Source organism: Coturnix japonica, chromosome 33 (genome assembly GCF_054131305.1).
Source record: "Coturnix japonica strain WE chromosome 33, WE-NBRP24, whole genome shotgun sequence".
In the NCBI taxonomy this organism is placed as follows: Eukaryota; Metazoa; Chordata; class Aves; order Galliformes; family Phasianidae; genus Coturnix; species Coturnix japonica.
In genome coordinates this window covers 346,898-364,876 of record NC_140695.1, presented here as the reverse complement: position 1 = coordinate 364,876, position 17,979 = coordinate 346,898, and the positions used below count along the sequence as shown (strand labels likewise).

General features: G+C 43.0%; 3 protein-coding genes across 4 annotated transcripts in view; 1 reads left to right on the top strand and 2 right to left on the bottom strand.

Annotated features, from left to right (window-relative positions):
• LOC146755302 (AF4/FMR2 family member 4-like) overlaps positions 1-5,571 on the top strand; it is a 36,966-nt gene extending 31,395 nt beyond the window's left edge. For both annotated transcript variants that reach the window (XM_085525713.1, XM_085525714.1), the window contains one exon: positions 255-5,571. In XM_085525713.1, the coding sequence (XP_085381839.1) occupies positions 255-373 (119 nt within the window). In that variant the 3' untranslated portion in view covers positions 374-5,571. The remainder of the gene's footprint in view (positions 1-254) is intronic.
• A 558-nt stretch (positions 5,572-6,129) lies between these two features.
• LOC146755301 (liver-expressed antimicrobial peptide 2-like) lies at positions 6,130-8,013 on the bottom strand. Its single transcript, XM_085525715.1, has 3 exons — positions 7,887-8,013; positions 7,347-7,483; positions 6,130-6,403 (listed from the first exon to the last, which is right to left on the bottom strand). The coding sequence occupies exons 1-3, from the start codon at positions 7,941-7,943 to the stop codon at positions 6,367-6,369; spliced, it is 231 nt and encodes a 76-aa protein (XP_085381841.1). The 5' UTR covers positions 7,944-8,013; the 3' UTR covers positions 6,130-6,366.
• A 5,966-nt stretch (positions 8,014-13,979) lies between these two features.
• LOC146755300 (growth/differentiation factor 9-like) lies at positions 13,980-17,414 on the bottom strand. The gene is made up of 2 exons (XM_085525704.1): positions 15,955-17,414; positions 13,980-14,929 (listed from the first exon to the last, which is right to left on the bottom strand). Exons 1-2 carry the CDS (start codon positions 16,376-16,378, stop codon positions 13,980-13,982), a joined length of 1,374 nt encoding a protein of 457 aa, XP_085381830.1. The 5' UTR covers positions 16,379-17,414.
• Positions 17,415-17,979: the final 565 nt, after the last annotated feature.

Here is a 17,979-nt window from a genome sequence, read left to right as displayed (position 1 = left end):
CGAGGGAGAAGGCCAAGAATGCTTTGTAACAGTTAGGCCACAGTGTAATTATGCTTACCTTCTGCAAAACAGTAAAGAAATGGGCTTAGAAAGGATCTCTTTCCCTTTCTTCTGCCATCTTCAGCCGTCTTTCATTTCTTTTGCCTTGATCTGCAATGTTTGTGCTGAGGTGGTGTTCTTTTAGGGAGAGCAATATTTCACTTACGGCAGCCAATGAGAACGACTGTGCCTAATTTGTGTTTCTGTTGTTTTAGAGTTCTTTGCCGAACTGGATAAAGCTATGGGCCCTCTGGTTTTTAACTCGAGCATCATGACAGACCTAGTGCGTTACACCTGTCAGGGACTACACTGGTTGCGCCTGGATGCCAAGTGATACTTCGAACTGAAGGAATGGAAAATTGAACACATTTTTCTTGCTGCCTCTGATTTATCTCCACAACACTGTGTCATGTCAATAAGGAAGACTGCCATAACACATTGCTTAGTTGACACTAAAAACAAAGAATGCTTTCACATGTCTCCCATCTTGATTTGTGTTTTGTGTTTTAACCCAAAACGATCTTGTTAATGAACTCCTTCAGTATTCCCTTTTTAAGTTATTTAAATATTTTTAAATTTGCGACATATAAAGGTGTAGCTTGGCTAATCTATCATGGATGGATCAGTCATTGGAATTCCCGTCACAATACGTAAATAGTCGGTTTAAATCCTATTTATTTTAATTTTTTTAATTTTAATTTTGAAAAGCCCAGTTTTTGGGTAGTTTTTAGCTGTTTCTTCCCTAAATTTTACCCTTCCAAGTACTTAGGAAAAATTAAACATAGACACTTTATTTAAGTACTCTGTGAGCTTTGTTACTCTGTAATGTCTTGTGGTGGTAGAACCTGTAAAAGGAATTAGGATTGATAGGTTCTAACGTGTAGAAACACCATACTTTTCATGCCTAATGCCTATGATCAACTAATAAATGACAGCTAGAGTTTTATTATTGCAGAATTTGTACTAAATAGAAAAAATTCCAGATATTCTTCTACGTATTAAAATACTTCATTTAAATGAATTTTAAAGAAATTTATATGGACAAAAAATTTAGCTGGTTCTGACTTGGGTTGCTTTCAAGGCAGTTTCAAACCATTGGTTAACACTATAGCAAATCATGAAACAATTTGAATGTAATATCAGAGTAATGGTGTAGGAATGAACTTCGGTCTGATAGGAAAGGCATATAGGAAAGGTTTCTGAAATGGACAATCTTGTGCTTTTTTTTTAATCTCTCTTCATTTAAAACGCATTTTGTTTGTCATTTTTTGACACTTGCAAAATCAGCAGTTTTGTGGTGAAAAAAACCAACAGTAGTTAAATTCCTACCAGAACTGCCATTTGCAACTTTCTCATTGACTGGAAAATCAGGAATCTTAAGTAGAGACGGAGGTCCATTTTTTTTTCTGCCTGAAAAAATGTCTGGTGGTTAATGGACACTACAGCATAACAGTGCAACAGCCATTGTGGGGTGGGGGAGCACACCTGCTATTACAGGGAAGTTGTCTAATCGTTTTGATGCAGAATGGATTTAAAACTTGTATTTACCCCATGTTAATGAAGGTCCCATTCGTGTTTGATGCATTTGATGGAGCAGAATATTCATTTGAGAGGGAAGCGAGTTGGTGTAACAGAAACAGTTTGTGGAGTTGCAGTCGACTGCTCTCAAAACCAAAGTACCTTTCCACATGAGGTGCTTGTCTGAGTCAAAGGTTTAAAATGCTACTGCTTTCAGTATTGCTTAGTGCCCCTAACATGTCTGGTGTGCCTTATGCCTTACTTTTAGATGAAGATTTTATGAACTGTTTACAAGATGTTTTACAGCAGGACCAGGTGTACTGTATGCAGTGGTCTTCTTCAGTACTTGGGTAAAATTCCATTTCTTTTTCAAAAGTACCAGTGTCTGTCATGCAAACTGACTTCTCATTGCAGTGGTCTTCTAAAGAGTCAAGCTCTGAATACTTTAGAGTGCGATTGTGGAATGCTGCTTTGTTTTATCTCCCATTTAACCCTTAGTTCTGTACCAGAGATGAACGTGCACGTTCAGGAAAAAATATTGCACTAAAGTTTTGTGTCGTCATGGTTAAGTGCCAAAATCATGGCAACCTCAAAAGAAGGAATAGAATTCTACGCTACTTAGTACTGCAGTATGTCCTATGGGCTTTAAGAGTTTAGAAGTTTTGAAATGAGTAACCTACTAAAAGGTAGCTGCATATTCGTAGAGCTTCCTTTGTGTTCCAGCGTGTTTTGTACTTCCAGAAGAGCTTTGCTACATACGAACCAACATGTGTTTGGTTAGCGGACCTGTGACTTTTCCCGTTAGAGCTGAATCACTGATCAGGTCTGTTGGTTGGAGCATCCTTTTTATTAAATCACTGTGCAAGATTGCATTCTTTTCGTGTTTGCTGTTAGAGACAAAACTCTGTACCCTCAGACTCTGCATCCTGGTTAATAGGACACTGTCAACTAATTTTTCCTTTAATACTCTAAAGTGCCTAGCACTCTTTTGACGCTATATAAAAAATACGTTTGTAGGAGTTGCATTCATAGTTGTTTTTTTTTGTGTAGTGCTGCACCGGCCGGTGCGGCTGCTTCCAGCTTGCTCCTTTGTGCACCGTGACCATGACTGTAAGCAGGAATGGTCTCATCTCTGGGAATTTATTTTCTCTTTTTATTTCCTTAGAGTCCCACAAATACCTTTTAGTGTTACACGCAGTTGTCTCTTACAAAAATGTTTTGCTTGTCCCCAGGTCAGTGGGTCTTTGGGTAACTGAAAGACTTCTTACATTGTGTTAAAATGTGGACCTGGAATGGCTGACAGAATCCGTCACAGGGAAACATTCCCTGGAGTGCTGCCCAGGTTTTCTGTCTGTATGGGAGATACACAGTGGTCTTGTTATTTGAAAAATGCCTTACTCATCTGTGGCTATTTCAATCAGAGACACTTAAATTTCACACTTCCAAAAGCATATCTGATTTGGGCTTTACCATTGTTTCTAAGACAGAAGTTGTGTACTTTGTCAGATTTCATAGCAATTAAAAAAATGCAAATACTGAATATGCTTCCATCCCGGTGCCACGATGCAGACTAACAGTCCAACTCTGTCCTTTTGTTAACCTCTACACAACAGCAGTAGAAATGCAGACAGCGTCAGCACTAAGGCAGGCTGCGCTGGTGGCTGAGGAGGGGATCCCTCACTCCCAGCTTCCTCAACGATTCCCTAGATGATTGGATCTTAAGCACATATCAACACTGAGATCTTAATTCCCTTACCGAACGTGGTCCCAGTTGGTGAATCTTAAAAATGGCTTAATCAGACTAGGCTTGCTCAGATATCACTATTATTTGGATTTGCTGTGAAACTTGCAGGTTCCTAGATGGTAAGGTGCAACCATTTATACTTATAAACAAATCTTCAGGACACCAGAGTAAAACAGCCCGATACTTTTATTTTGATTTGAAACTATTAGCCATAAAGTAGAGCGTGTGAATGGCTCTTCTTGGCTTTTGATGGCAGTATGCAATTTGTATTGTATGTGTCTTTTAACATATATGTATATATATATGAAATCAGTCTGTCCAAAGTATATGTTATACTTGTTTTTAGATTATGGTGCAACTGACTATATTGATATATTATTTATTGAGTGCTGAGTCACCATCTTACTGGTGATAAATCTTGCATATTATACAGGAGTGCAATGTATATTCCTTTAGATTGCTGAGGCTTGATTGCTGTGATAACAAAGGAAAAGAAGAAGAAAAAAAAAAAGCCCTGAAATGTATTTATGAATGGCCCCAACATACAGAGTCAGTACTTTATGGGAATGATGTGCTTGCCCGGGGCAAGTAAAATAAAGCCGTAGGCAGATAATGATGTAGTTTTCCAGAATGGGAAACTATTGGAAAAAGAGACTACCTTTGCTGTATTTAATATTTCAGTTACCTAACAGATATTTACTGTCACCGCAGCGTTTATGTTAAGGGCCTGAGCAAGTCAAGTTTGAATTACCCATTGGGGAGTAAGCAACTTCCAAATTTCTAGATTTCTGACAAAAATTTTGGTCAGGGTTTAAATTATTCCATCTAATGAAACAGTGTTATGGAAACCTGTATGTTAATGCTGGATATCTTGAAGTGTGAAGACTAGCCAAAGCTTTTGGTGGCCAACTCAGACAAATACAGAGCTGTTCCAGGAGGCAAATCTCCACAGTGTGAAAGTTACCTAAAAGCAATCAATCAATCAGGGAATCGTGATGTATGTCAAACTCCATTACTTTTCAAGGAATTGGTTTCTGATGCCACGATGCCATTTGAAAGCAGCGGTATTGGGGGTGGGGGGAGGCAGGGAGGGAGGGCTTAGCGATGTAATAAGTACATTTTTCTCTCAATACAAGCTCTGGTCGTTGCTAGATCAGCTATCGACAGCATTAGTTCTTTGCTCTCTGCCGATCTCAGCTGAGTTTCAATCGAATACACTATACTGAACAATTTGAAACGCTGTGTTACAGCGTTAGGGTTTATATAGGCCATCTTTATGTAAAAGTTTTAATTTCATCTGGAAACTTAATGGAAACGTACCTACTCCTGTCATACCTCTCTGCGTTTGCTATTGGAGCTGATACGGGCAAATTGGAATGCAGTGTTCCCCGACTTGGTTTTTATATGCAGCCCGGGGAATCGGTGCTGTTGGGTGCACAGTACTTCTGCAGCGCTTCTTTTCGGCTGCATTGATGTTACACATCTGAAAACTCAACTCTAAGGACCAGGCGTGACTTTTGCAAGCACAGTTCCTGACATTTGTATCTGGTCCCCCTTTTAAATTGTTTTAAGAAATTTTGTATATGGAGGATAAAGTGCTTATATATTTATTAAAAATCCTTTATCTTAATTGAAATTATTATTTGATGAAGAAGGGTTTTTTGGGGGGAGGGTTTGTGGGTGAGGGAAGGTAACTTTTCACCTGTCTCTTATAAATGAAGCCCTTGTGAATCATACAGAAAGGTACTGCTAGTAACTAATGGGATGTCTCTGTTTCACACTTTGTACATGACAAGTCCATGTGTTACGTTTTGTTTCTATGGGAATATTTAGGCGTCCGTCTTCAACCAAAACCTAAAGAAACACACCAACTGTGATTTTATTTGTTGCAATACATTTGAAATTTCAAAGGGTACTTTGGGGCTCAAATTAGGATTTCTAAGTCAGTATGTGCATTTCACGTAATAAAGCTGTTAATGGTGAGCAAAGTATTATATACTAACTAGATTTTTTCCACATCTGTATAGTATATTCTATGTATTTTGTGGTATTGAGATTATAGAAAGTTTAGTGTCTGAAACATGCGTTTAATGTGTATTTTTAAACAAATTTATGGCAATTAAAATATTTGGAGAAAAGGGTATCACATTTCAATTTGTAAAGATCTTTTTAACTACTGTGTCATTAAAATGCTTTGTACAATGCAAAACTGTAACTGGAGAAACTAAGTTTAATAAATATCAAATAGATTTTCTGTATTAAACTTCAAAGTGGTCCTGTCTGTTGAAAGGGCTGCGTGCTCCCTGCTGCTGTATTTTTAAGCAGAGGTTTCTTTTTTGACCCCAGCACTCTGCATAACAAGGGAAGATACCGTCCAGTATGTGAGGTATGTTGAAATAATGGGATTATTCAGACGGGGAGGTCAGCTTGGGACGTAGGCAATTTTGATTAGAAATAATTTAAAAGTAAATACTTCTTCCAGTTATCACCAGATATATTTAGTATATTGAATCTGCTAGCACTATTATTATCAGTTTGTTTGCTCTCTCTTCTAACAGGCTTTTATTTGAAGTCCGGCTAAGAGTTCAGCTATTGAGACTGAAATGAGACAGAAGCGTGATCAACTTTACACACTTGCCAGGTTGAACGATAAATGTCTAAAGTCCACTGTGAAATAAGCACTTCTGCTTGAAGTGCCTGATGTGCCGTCAGCAGACACTGTGGTCACAGGATGCAAGGGGAAACCCAGGTAGTTTGCGGAATATAAACTTTTAATACGCACCTTAAAATAAATATATATATATGAACAATTACAAACAAAACAAACATGAGATGCAGAGTCCTTTTATTGAGCTTGGCCATCCTCAGTGCGTGCTGCAGAGGTACAACCCCGGTGAGCGAATGCTCTCCATCTTTTTGAAGTCCTTTTACCAGTTCCTGTGGCAGGAAAGTCGAATGTACTTGTTGCTGATTTGCTGTCGTAGCTTCTGAGTGGTCAATAAATACGTCACAAGTAGAGCTGAGCCGTGGCAGCAGTAACAGCAGTGGGTGTTCTTAGAGGCAGGTCACTCGGAGGCAGTTCTAAGGAAGCAGCGGTTCTTCCTGGAGGACAAAACATCATCAGGCACTGACAGCTCAGACTGGCGGCCATGTAGGGCTTACACAAGTCTATCCAGCCCTAGCGGTGCTCATCTTACTCAGCCATTGCAGCAGTGCTGCTGTTATCTCACTGACTTAATTCAGTTTGACTTTATTCGTTTTACATTCTTTGCTTCTCATGGTAACTGCAAAGAACAGCTTACCCAGGTCTGACCCAGTAGTCAGATAGTGGCGTACAAGTTACCCATAAGAGACACCTTTCTGTCTATTTATCTTCCTGTAGCTGCTGTTACAGTTCATCCATACTAGTTGGTAGAACCACAAGAAGCATTTCAAATGCATGCAAAAGAGGAGCCTGACTACCATTTCCTGTAGCATTTGCATCTAGATGATGTATATGTTCTGCTCTTCTTCCATTTGCTTTCTGGCAGTACAGTAGGTGCCACAAAATCAGCTTTCAGTCACCAAGTAACTTCAACATCACTTTTTATATGGATTTGGACAATTTACTCATACTTCGTGTGCATGGCAACTGAGGAATTTTTGCTTTAGTATTTTAGCTCTCTTCAAAATGAGAGCTGAACTAGTCCCTTTTAATTAATATATGCTTTAAAGTGAATTATTTTGGCCTTAAGGATTAATTTTTAAGGCCTCAGTACCTAAATTCAGTCTCGAACTCTGTGTTCTTTTTTCTCTTTCTAAGATGACTTTTCTGGGGTTGCACTGCAATGGCTCAGGCCTGTCATCAAGGGCACTTGGACTCTGTTCTGTTTGTACTGCCAACAGAAGAGGTCTCAATCTATTGCTCCATCCTTATTCCTGGCATCTTTTTCTTTTATGCACAGAGTTAATCTCATATCTTAATTGATTGAGAAGAAGTAGGAACTTCCTCCACATAACACAGTATCAAACGTCTCCAAGCCATGATGTTGATTAGGGTTAGTACCTGCATAGCATTGTAATGCATTCACTGTTATCCCTACATGAGGCTCCAACGGGTCTCAGTGAGACTCCTCTCCAGAAAGGTTTCATCCGCTTCTGTCTCTGGAGGGGCTGTGGTTGGTGCAGGGAAGCAGAGTGTGCCTGGAACAGAGCAGCCAACTGTCAGCAACATGCAGCAGCAGTGGGCAGAGGGTCATTTTGATGCTCGGGTCAATCATCTTAAGCATTACTAAGTGAAGGACTTTAAATCTTCCTTGTTTTCAGACATTGCTCTCTTAAAGCATAATTGTTTGTATCCGAGTCCTAAAGAAATAGTTATTAAAAATCAGCATTTTAGTTACTTTGGGAGGGAAGGCACAATTACTCTGAAAAGTAACTGAGCAAGTGACCCATCTTCACTAGGCAGACACTCTGCTTCTTTGGGATGCTGAGTCCCCCAAAAGAGCTCTACCCACACTGCTGACTCCTGCCAGTTCCTCTCGTTCATGCACGTCTTTGCTGTCTGACATCTGAACTAGCACTTCAAACAGTAATCTGTGCTTACCTGACTGAGCAGCAGTGAGAAGAATAAAAGGAATGCCATGCTTTTCCAACAGTGCATCTTCACAGGATGAGCTGCCACTTCAACTGTAGGAGCAGCTGTGGGTGGAGGAGGTTGGAAGAGCCCCGAATAGAACTTCCCAAGCTACAGCCAGATTTTTATAGGCTTCATTCTCTTATCGTTGCATCAGCTGTCAGTCATTACAGGAACAAAGTTCATTTAGGAGCAAGAGGGAATTACAAAGTTAGCATCTACTGAAGCGATCTGGTTCAAGGCCTATCTATCTAGCTAATGATTTACTCTCCTTCCACTTGTACTTTGTCTGGTCAGCTTACCAGATTTGCCAACTGTTCTTTCTTTAACACCTATCTAGCATGTTACCAGAACTCCCTTGTGTGCCTGCAAGTAAAAGTGTGGGTGGCCAACAGTCTCATGGTGAAGATCAAAAAGCCATAACCTTATTTGACTTCTGTGACATTCACAGCATGCACAGCTCTGAGTTTGCCAGCTGGGAGGTAAATACTGCTCTACTGAGAGTATTTTGAGCAGAGAATCAAACTTTCGACTCTGCTTCTCATTCTTGGTGTGTGAAAGAATCACAAGCAAATAATTTAACCTTTATTCCCACAAAGCAGTACTTGAGAATCAGATATAATATTTTCCATGTGGGGTTTGGAATGTCAAAATAATGTTATTACTTGGTAGGTAAATCACAGATCTGTCCTTTCAAGGATCCTCATGTGCAGTTAATCTCTAGATAGCTAAGCAAAAAAGTAGAAGGGATGGCTGCAAGGATTTTATGGAGGTGAGTTGCTCTATGTAGCAAGACTGGTTTATGGAGATGAATGCTCTCTGCTGTACTCTGCCTCTGTATCTCATAGTCTACCTCACGATTCATCTTCTGAAAGGTGCCTACAAAACTCCCACTGATGTGGACAGGCAGACTGTAATTAAGGGAAATCTTAAACTCTTCTGTGGTGATAGAAGATTGCCAACAGCCCAGAGAAAATAATGTTTAAAAAGCACTACATACTGCTTCCCATTTCTTCCAAAATATCAAAGTTGAAACATGCTTCCCCCACTTGTCTCCCACTGAGACAAGTAGGAGTAGGTGTGTGTCTAAGATTACTACTCTGTAAATGCACCTTGTCACTATTTACTCCTTTTTGGCTGTGATGCTTCATGCACCCAGCTACCACGTATGTCCAGGTTTGCTGTATCTGTCAAGGAAATGACTTTTTTCAGTTGCAGAGTAGCAGAACACCAGTATAGCTGTGTCAAGCTCTGCACGTAGATTTGGAAGCAGTCTGTTTAAAAACAAATATTTCAGGTACTGTACAAAATAATTGTGCTTCAGCTACATTATAAATCCAAATGTGAATGCAGTAGGCTACAGTTTTCTGTGATTGCCCAATATGGAGGCATAAGTGCCAGCGTGGAAGGCAAGTTACATAGATTAAGATAATGCCTGCTTGGTTGTCAGGTTCCAGCCTACAAATGATTACTGCGAAGCCCAAATTTCACTGGGATTAAATGAAAGCCCTTTGCAGCATATTGCCTCCAACCCACTGCAGGAAGATTTGCTCCTTTCCTGGCGTTCCTCTTACATTTTCCCACTTCCCCTTATTTGTCTTGCTTCCCTGTGAGGAGGAATCAAAACTGGTCTTTATTTTGCATTCTTGGGTCTCACATAATCACTGCAGATCAAATAGCTGAACTTCAGTGTTGGTTGGTTGTTTTTTTTACATTTTGCTGTGAATTTCTCAACTGTTTCTTCTACTGAATCCTTTCTTTACATACAACTGAGTTTTAATTACTGCCTTCACCTGTGGAGCACAGGTTTGAATGGCATCTCAACTCTAAGAGCAGTGCCTCCAGCATGTCATTGTTTCTCAGCATTTTTTGCTAGCTAAAACTAGTCGTGTGATGATACATCAAAATTGTTGTGTATTATAAGTTCTTTATAGTGTCTTTGTAGTTGCAGATCCCTTCTGGGCTGCATCTGTTTCATCTGTGCAAGAAAAAAAAGGGACTGATTGTTTCCATGTGTGCAAATGCAGTGCAGTCCAGATGTCTGTTGCAGGCCAGTAGATAGCCACTGCAATTGTTTAAACAATTGAAAAGAATGTAAAACATTGCTGTGTTGCCACTTTTAGCATTTAGTGAAGGAACATCAGAAATAAATGAGGGGACAGATTGATTTTCAGCTGCATTGTTCAGACTCTGAAATGCTGCTCAGCTGAGCTCCCACGTACCACCTGGCAGGTGGGAGCCATCACTGCAGCAGCATGTCAATGTGCCAGGTTTGCTTCTTGCTCCCTGCTGCACGGCTGGGCCCGCAGGCAACTGCAGAGATGAGAACAGCTCAGCGGGATTGCAGCAGGTGCTGCCAGCAGCAGGAACAGACAGGGAGCAGCTCCAGCCCAGCTGCTGACCCTGCAGCATGAAGGTTAAAAGCCAGGGCCTGGCAGCGGTGCTGTCGCTTGAAGCTCACGGGGCTGCTGGGTTGTAGGTAAACTCAGCAGTGGCAGCTGAACTTGCCACCTGTTTACAGCAGTCTAGCAGCTGGTCTGGACATAGTTCAGCTGTCTGTGAATGGGAGCAGAGACCTCACGAGAGGCTGGGCTCTGTTCTGAGCTGCTCATGCTCAACAGAACTGCTGAGAGGTACCAAAAAGGAAGTATTGACTCAAACTCCCACAGTACGAAACCTTAGATGTCCTGTTATTCAGGCTACGAATCAACTCCTGTTGCTGTTTGAGGGTAAGTAAATAAGACCCAAACAAGAGTTCTGAATGAAGTATGGCTGCCGACATGTTTGGCTGCTCAGAATTGGAGAACCCAGTTTATTCTTCCCTTGCTTAAGTAGAAATAGAACTGAAATAGATTATTTTTAGCAGAACTTACAGCACTGAGTAGCTTGCTTTGCTTGTTTCTGCCAACCTCAGACTGCACTTGGGAGTACAGAACAAGAAAGCCTGCAGCTATTGGAAGTGTATATCCACAGCTTGCTGAAGTGAGAGACTGAGCATCTTTGACTTCCAGACAGCTCAGCCCTTAACCCACAAACGATCTATCACAGAAGAACGTCACACTCTCCAGATTAGATAAATTTTCAGTACCAGCTACAGGAATAGCGTGACAGGGAGATAAAGGTGTTACTTTGCTTGAATTTGAGGCAGACAGCTCAACACTAAGAAAAATAAAAGATAAAGGAATGGGCCAAATGTTCTGGACTTTGCAGAGGGAAACGTGTCATACATGTAAGAGCCCCGGGGTGAATTTTGTAGTCATGCATTTGAAAATTTAATGGTAGTAATAGAGTTCCTTAAATCATCTTTGGGTGTTAAAATAATCCTTTTACTTCCTTGTAGTTCCCTAGGAACTGCTTTTAATTCAGCCAGTTAACGCTAACCAAACATCAGAATTGCAGTTTATCATCTGATTATTATTAATAAATATGATAACCTGGTAACTGTATAAAGGATCAAAGCTCATATTCAATTCTGAACCATCAGTCAGGCTGGGCAATTTTTGTCAGTATCATATCAGACTGTTCTTCACAGGTACACAGACTGGAATATGTTCTAATTCAAGCAAAAAGTGGCCAGTGAGAGGAGGATAAAAAGATCAAATTGCTCACCAATGCTCTGCTATTTCTCATCACCTGTACTGTAGCCAGGGCTGCCTTCAACTGAATACACTGAGAAATGTATCTAGAAAATAGAGTCAGAGAGAAATGTGAAATAAAGCAATTTGAGCTTAGAGGATTTTAGTACTGTTATCTCTGTATGGCATTCACCTGACAGATAACGGGGTATAATTCACCTTAAACAATGTAAGACACAGACTTCATATAAAGATACAGGCCAAAGTTAAAGTTTATTAGGCATTATTATGTATTATCTCCCCGTCCCTCTGGTTCCGTGAATGAGCAATGGAACAAGTAACGCAGAGCGGTGACACTGAGCGGTGCAGTCACTGGTCGTTCTCATAGTCAGCAGGATTCTTCCTCTTCAGCCTCTCAAACTCTTGCATGCCCCACGAGTACAGCAGGTAGGTGCCCAGGAAGGCTGGAAACGGAAAGGAAACACTGACACAGGGCACGGCACAGAGCAGCACGGGCTGCCCGCTGTGCTTCTACGGCAACACAGCCATGACACCTCGCTATAAAGCCCCATTGCCACCATAAAGCCCCACTGCCACCGTAAGGCCCCATTGCCACCATAAGGCTCCATTGCCACTATAAGACCCCACTGCCACAATAAAGCCTCATTGCCACTATAAGACCCCACTGCCACTACAAAGCCCCATTGCCACCATAAGACCCCATTGCTCACTGTGCCCCCCCGAGCTCCATCAGGCCCCCGCTCAGCCCCGCTCCTACTCACGGGGTGCCACCTTGAAGACCTGCGAGCTGAAGCGCCGCCACACATTGGGCAGCCCGTCCGAGAAGACGTTGGGGATGGCGCGCTGCTCGAAGGGCGACAGGCTGTACGTGATGATGTGCCGCACCTGGGCCAGGTTCCCGAAGTGGATGCCCATGGCCGGACCGTGTCACCTTGTCACACCGCCCCGCTGCAGCGCGACTCAGAACGGAACCTCACATGCTGCTTCTGCTTCCTGGTGGCGAGGCGGCCCTTGGTCGCCATTGGTTGCAATGGGTGCGTTATCACTGCGCAGAGGATGCGCCCTCGGATCCATCACGTTTCTGATATGAGGTGATACGTTTCTGTAGCTGCCCCCATTACAGCTTCCACAGCCTGAATGCTTTGTCCTCCATTGACTTTTCCACACTCGTGATAAAGAGCGAATAACTTCACATCTCCGTGTTCGCTTCTGCTGAACCAGCTGCAGGGTGCGCAGCATCTTTAATCCCCTAAAAACGCCAAAACGCCCTAAAAACTGTGAGAAAAGGCACCACAGGGCGCTGCCAGGATCTGTCACTGCTGAAAGAGCCGCAGCCACAATGTGAAAGGAGGCGGCTTCAAATACACACACGTTTGGCAGAGCTCAGCTCCCATCGTTTGGAATGGATCGGTGGGAGTGGCGTACATTCAGCAAGCAACCCTTTTTAAAGCCAATCAGACACAGCACCAAGCTGAGGCAGGACTTTGTTTGACGTGGAACCATTTCGCCTGGAGCCCTTGGTGAGATGAACCTCACACAGCGCCAAAGTCAGCACTATTTTTAGTTCAGCAGCTTCAGGCCAACGCAATGGGCAGAGCTGGGCTGTGTCAGGCAGCACCGCAGCTCCAGGCTCATGCCGAGGGACTAAAGCACGTCTGCTGCCCTGCCAGTGCCCTGTGAGCCATGTACAGTCCTTGGGCTCCGTGCTGTCCCCACCAGGCTGTGCTCCCAGCCTAAGCCCCACGGAGCCGTGTGAGTCATGATCTAATGTTAAGGGCTGGTAGAGAACGGAGTTTACGCAACAACATGCTCACAAATTGTTTTAAAAGCTATTCTTCGCAACTAAAAAAACCCCCACACTCAAAACAGCACCATATTCTATTAAAAAATCCCTACCAAAAGCAGCCCCCTTTGTGTGAGCTGCAGCCAAAGCTCTCTTAGCTTGAGTTGTTCTCATCCTGAAACAAGCATTTTCTGCAACATTCCTACTACAAGAAAAACACTGGGGGGGGGGGGCTGGAAATTTGGAAAGGAAAAAGAATGAAATACTGAGAATAATTTTAACATGAGCCTTTCCTCTTATCCAGAAGCTTAACAGAAGTGCCATTACAAAGGATTTCTTTATATAAAGTAAGACTAGCAGACACTGAATTCAAGTGATATGTGTGATAGGCACTCATTTTATTTATTATTAAATCTGTACCAAAACAGCTTAAAATAGGCACCTGGTAGTTGAAACCACTTCTGTTCAAATGCAACATTATTCCAATAAAAAGATATTTACATTTATTTCCACATTCTAGAAAGCCCGAGTGGCTACAAAAACAGTGCTATTATATAAACACCCACTAATTAACTCCATGCTCCTATTCAGTTTGAAAGAGCCGTCAGAATTACACAAACACCACAAATATTCTGAGATTACAAAACACCTAAAGCAAGTGTGAAGCAGGTTAAGGTCCACCCCCTACCGACAAGTGCATTTAGTAGCTATCATGTCCTCGTATTCTTTGTAGACTATGGAGCCATCAGGCTCTATGGTCAGGACGCTCAGAGGGCTGTATTCAGCAGGAACACAGGAGGGCCTGGGAACAGAGGAGTCCAGTTTCTCATATATGAGGTTCTGCACCATTGTATGTACAGGTGAGCCATAACGGTGCCCAACCACCCTTGGACAGTCACCCTTGCAGTACTGAGGGCTGTATCTATGCGGTGCTATGATCCATTTGTCCCATTTTAACCGGCTGAAGCTTAAACGGAAGCTGTGAAGCTCGCACTCGTTTTGAGGAAACAGAAATTGTTTGAAATATTCACTCAGGTTTTGAGGCGGAGTTGCTGGAGCTTCCTTCAGATTCTCTTCCCTTCGATGCCTGGATGCCCTTTTAACCTGCGTGTTCTCTCTTCCTTTGTCACCTGTCACATCAGCAAACAGGCTGTTCCTCTGCCTGGGCCGCGCTGGGCTTTTCCTTCTGTGTCTAAGTGAGTTCCACCTGTGATAAGCTTGCTCGCTGGTATCGTTTAGGTAAAGAAGAAGAGAAGGGGGGACCAGAGCCATATTAATGAGATTATCCTGGTTAGTGTTATGTTGTGGGTTACCCATCAGACAAGTGAAGTTCACAGCCATATGAATATTCCTCCTGTTAGTAGCAATGAGAGGCTGCAGAAAAGAAGTCACATCAACCTCAATCCACTTGCGCTTTCTAACTTCAAAGTGCAGGCTAAAAGCTACAGAGTGTGAAATGCTGGGACATTCTTGGCTAGAAGAATCATGCTCCTTAACAGCCAAATGGCACGTGCTCGTAAAGGAAGAAGTGGGAACTGAGGTGTCAAATGAGTAGAGCAAGACAGACTTGAGTAAGTGCTCGAGAGCAGTAACACGGTCCAGGTTGAAGAGCAGATCCACTGAGTGAAGGTCTCCTGAAAAGAGAAACAAAGATCTTGCACAGTTAATGCATCTTGATTTGCCACCGGTACATAAATGCTCTGACATAGTGGATCACCAGAAATTGGTAAGCAGCAGAAGAAACCAATTTAGATGCCCATATTTTTATTATATGGAATGTCTACTTCAGTCAGAACCAAAACTTATCAACAAAACCAAGAAGGCCCAAGGTTTCTAAGAGGCACTGAGTGCAGTTAAGGAACAGCACACAAAGTTGGCAGTTCCAATGGGGAAAAAGGAACCAGAGCCTTTGGACTGTGCAGGAAACCATGAAATGATGTAAGTTCTAACGGGTGTGCTGCCATGTTCCCTTTAAAACTTTAGATTTTTAGCATTAGCTGCAGTTATTGTTCCTACTCACACATTCCTGACCAACAGCTGCCAGTGATGCTGACTAACAGCAAAGCAGAAAGTCATTTCTGTCAGTTTGCTTCTCTCTCATGAAACAGAATGACAGCTTCCAAGCTATTCTGAATGCATATTTCTGTCTCATTTGTCCCTACTGTAGTACACGCTGTTTGTTGTCATTTCCCATGATGTTATTTGTATTTACTGCAATTTCTGTCTCATTCTGAGGCTGATGAAGCCCCGTGCTGGCCTTCTCTCCAGGTGTAGAGCTGAATGCTCAGCACGCTGCTTCTCTTACTGCTCAGCACTGCTGCTTCTCTTACTGCTCAGCACTGCTGCTTTCCTGAGTTAGAGATTGTTCTTTGGTAGACACAAGTGCATTAAGTGATCTTCAAACACAGAGAAGCAAAGGGTTAAGAGTCAGATGTGGTCTCTGTGGATCTTAATAAACTTACAACTTTATGTTAATGATTTTTTTTTATCTAAAGTTATGAATTTCAACAGCAGCCTCCAAATTTGCTCCAAGTTGATTTGGATTCAGACCACTGCTTTAACTGCTGCTGTATTTAGGAGACATTGGCATGAGGCTGCCTGTTAAAAACCAAAACGCCTCCAGCAGCCTGTGCTGTAAATCACCTACCTGATCACCTACCTGTAATCAGGTCCCTGTGGCAGTGCTGGCACTCAGAACACGGGGTGAAAAGTCGAACAGTGTTATAGAGGTGGCTCTTGTGGGCCTTTGGGATTCCCTCCTTGGTGGCGTACATCTTATACAGCCTCTTCATGTACCGCAGGGCTCGGGAGTCCAGCTGGAGCCTGGGGGTCCCACGTTCCCAGCTCTGCCATCCCTGGTCGGACAGCACTTTGAGCAGGGGGGGCAGGAGCGCACAGCCTTGGCTCGCTCCCTTGGGCAGCCGCAGCAGCGGGTAGAGCTCGCGGAGCTCAGGAGCTCTCATAAGCCCGGAGCCCTTGTCTGGAGCTGCGCGACCCCTGGAGCGGGGGGAGCACTGGATGCTGAAAGAAAACCAGTGAATGCAGCAATAGAAACAAACGCAGACCCTCCAGGTACCCTCCATGCTCTTCAGAGCTGCAGCCTAACAACGCCTCCCCCAAAATATTCAAGAAAAAACGAACGCACACGAGTGCGAGCCCTTATATATGCTTCAGCTGTGACTCTAAAGGGAGGTTTCTTTGTGATTAGAAACCAAAGGGGAAGATCCGCAGCTGGCTGTGGAATCCACGTGCGTGTGTGTGCGGCCGGGCTGAGTCTCTGCACGTGGAAGCGTCTCACCAACAAACGCTGCTTCTCAGGGTTAAACTTCTCCACCTGGTGAAAACTGCAGTGCACCATGTTCGTGGATCAGCCCCCAGGGGGAGCCGGGAGCCCAAGTGATGCCGCCGGTCCGGCTGAGTGAGCGCGATCTGCCGGCACTCCGGTATCAGGGTGTTAGCTGTTAAAGGAAGTTCAGCAACAGCACCAGTTATCATTGCTAAATATATATAAGATGCTAAATATTGTTGCTCCTAAAGATTCCATCTGGAGTAGTAGTGAGTGCTTGGTGTGTTTAGAAACTCGTTGCATGATGTAAGGAAAGGGGTGGAGTTTTGTTTTACTTAGTAAGGAAAACGTGTTTTCATGCCAGATGGTTTTAATTAGAGCTGTGCTATCGGTAATCTAGTGAAGTGTCACCTGTAATCTGGCTTTTGCATCTTAGGGCTTCTAAATAAGGTGTGCTTGTTCAGAGAATGCTTAATTAACTTACAGAATTCTTTCATTTGGAATGGAAGGTTTAATTCAGATACCAATTTTGGAGTGTTATTGACAGCTAGTTAGCTGAGAAGGGTCATAAACACAGTGCAGCTAAACAAGCAGCTGTACCACCTGCAAGGACAGCAAGAGCAACAGGATGCCCTGTGATGGTGAGAAACTAGCCATGGTTTTGTGAACTCAGCAAGGGAGTAACTATCAGGATGATAACTCCAAGTTGCAAAGATACTTGGGGATGGTATGTAATTGGGAACCAATGATGAGCTCCGCTTTTGCACTATGTATGAGCTAATTATCTGTATTATAAATGTACACGCAGCCAAGCAATAAATGAGATTAGCTGATCATATGTCAATGACAGGTGTGGTCATTTGCTTTTCTCCCTCCATCTCCAACAACCAATCTCTAATGTGAAACAACATAACCTTTTTGCTTAGATCTCTTAGAGCTGTTCTGACTGTGATGAGATAAGGGGATGCCATCAGGTCTAAGGCCATCTGTGTAACAGCGCTTTGGATGAGGTCGGTACTTCTGTTTGTTTTAGAAATGCATCCTTCAGTGACACCTGAAGAGCTGATCTGCTGCTCTCCTGTGCATGTAAACCATTCCCTCCCTGTGTTAACGTCAGACAAACATGATGTGTGCCCCGGTGGCGCAGTGGTTAAGGATGCCGCCTTGCAACGCTGGGGCCCGGAGTTCGAATCCCCCCTGTGGCGCAAGTGGTAGAAGTGCCGCTCTGCTACACAGAGGCTCGAATCCCGGGGGCTGGACTCAATGATCTCTAAGGTCCCTTCCAACCCGCACGAGACTATGATGATGATGATGGTTTCTGCTGTTTCATGACTATTAAAGCTGCTCTCCAATATCTTTTCTTTCTTCTTCCTTGGGAAACACCAAGTACCTCATTTG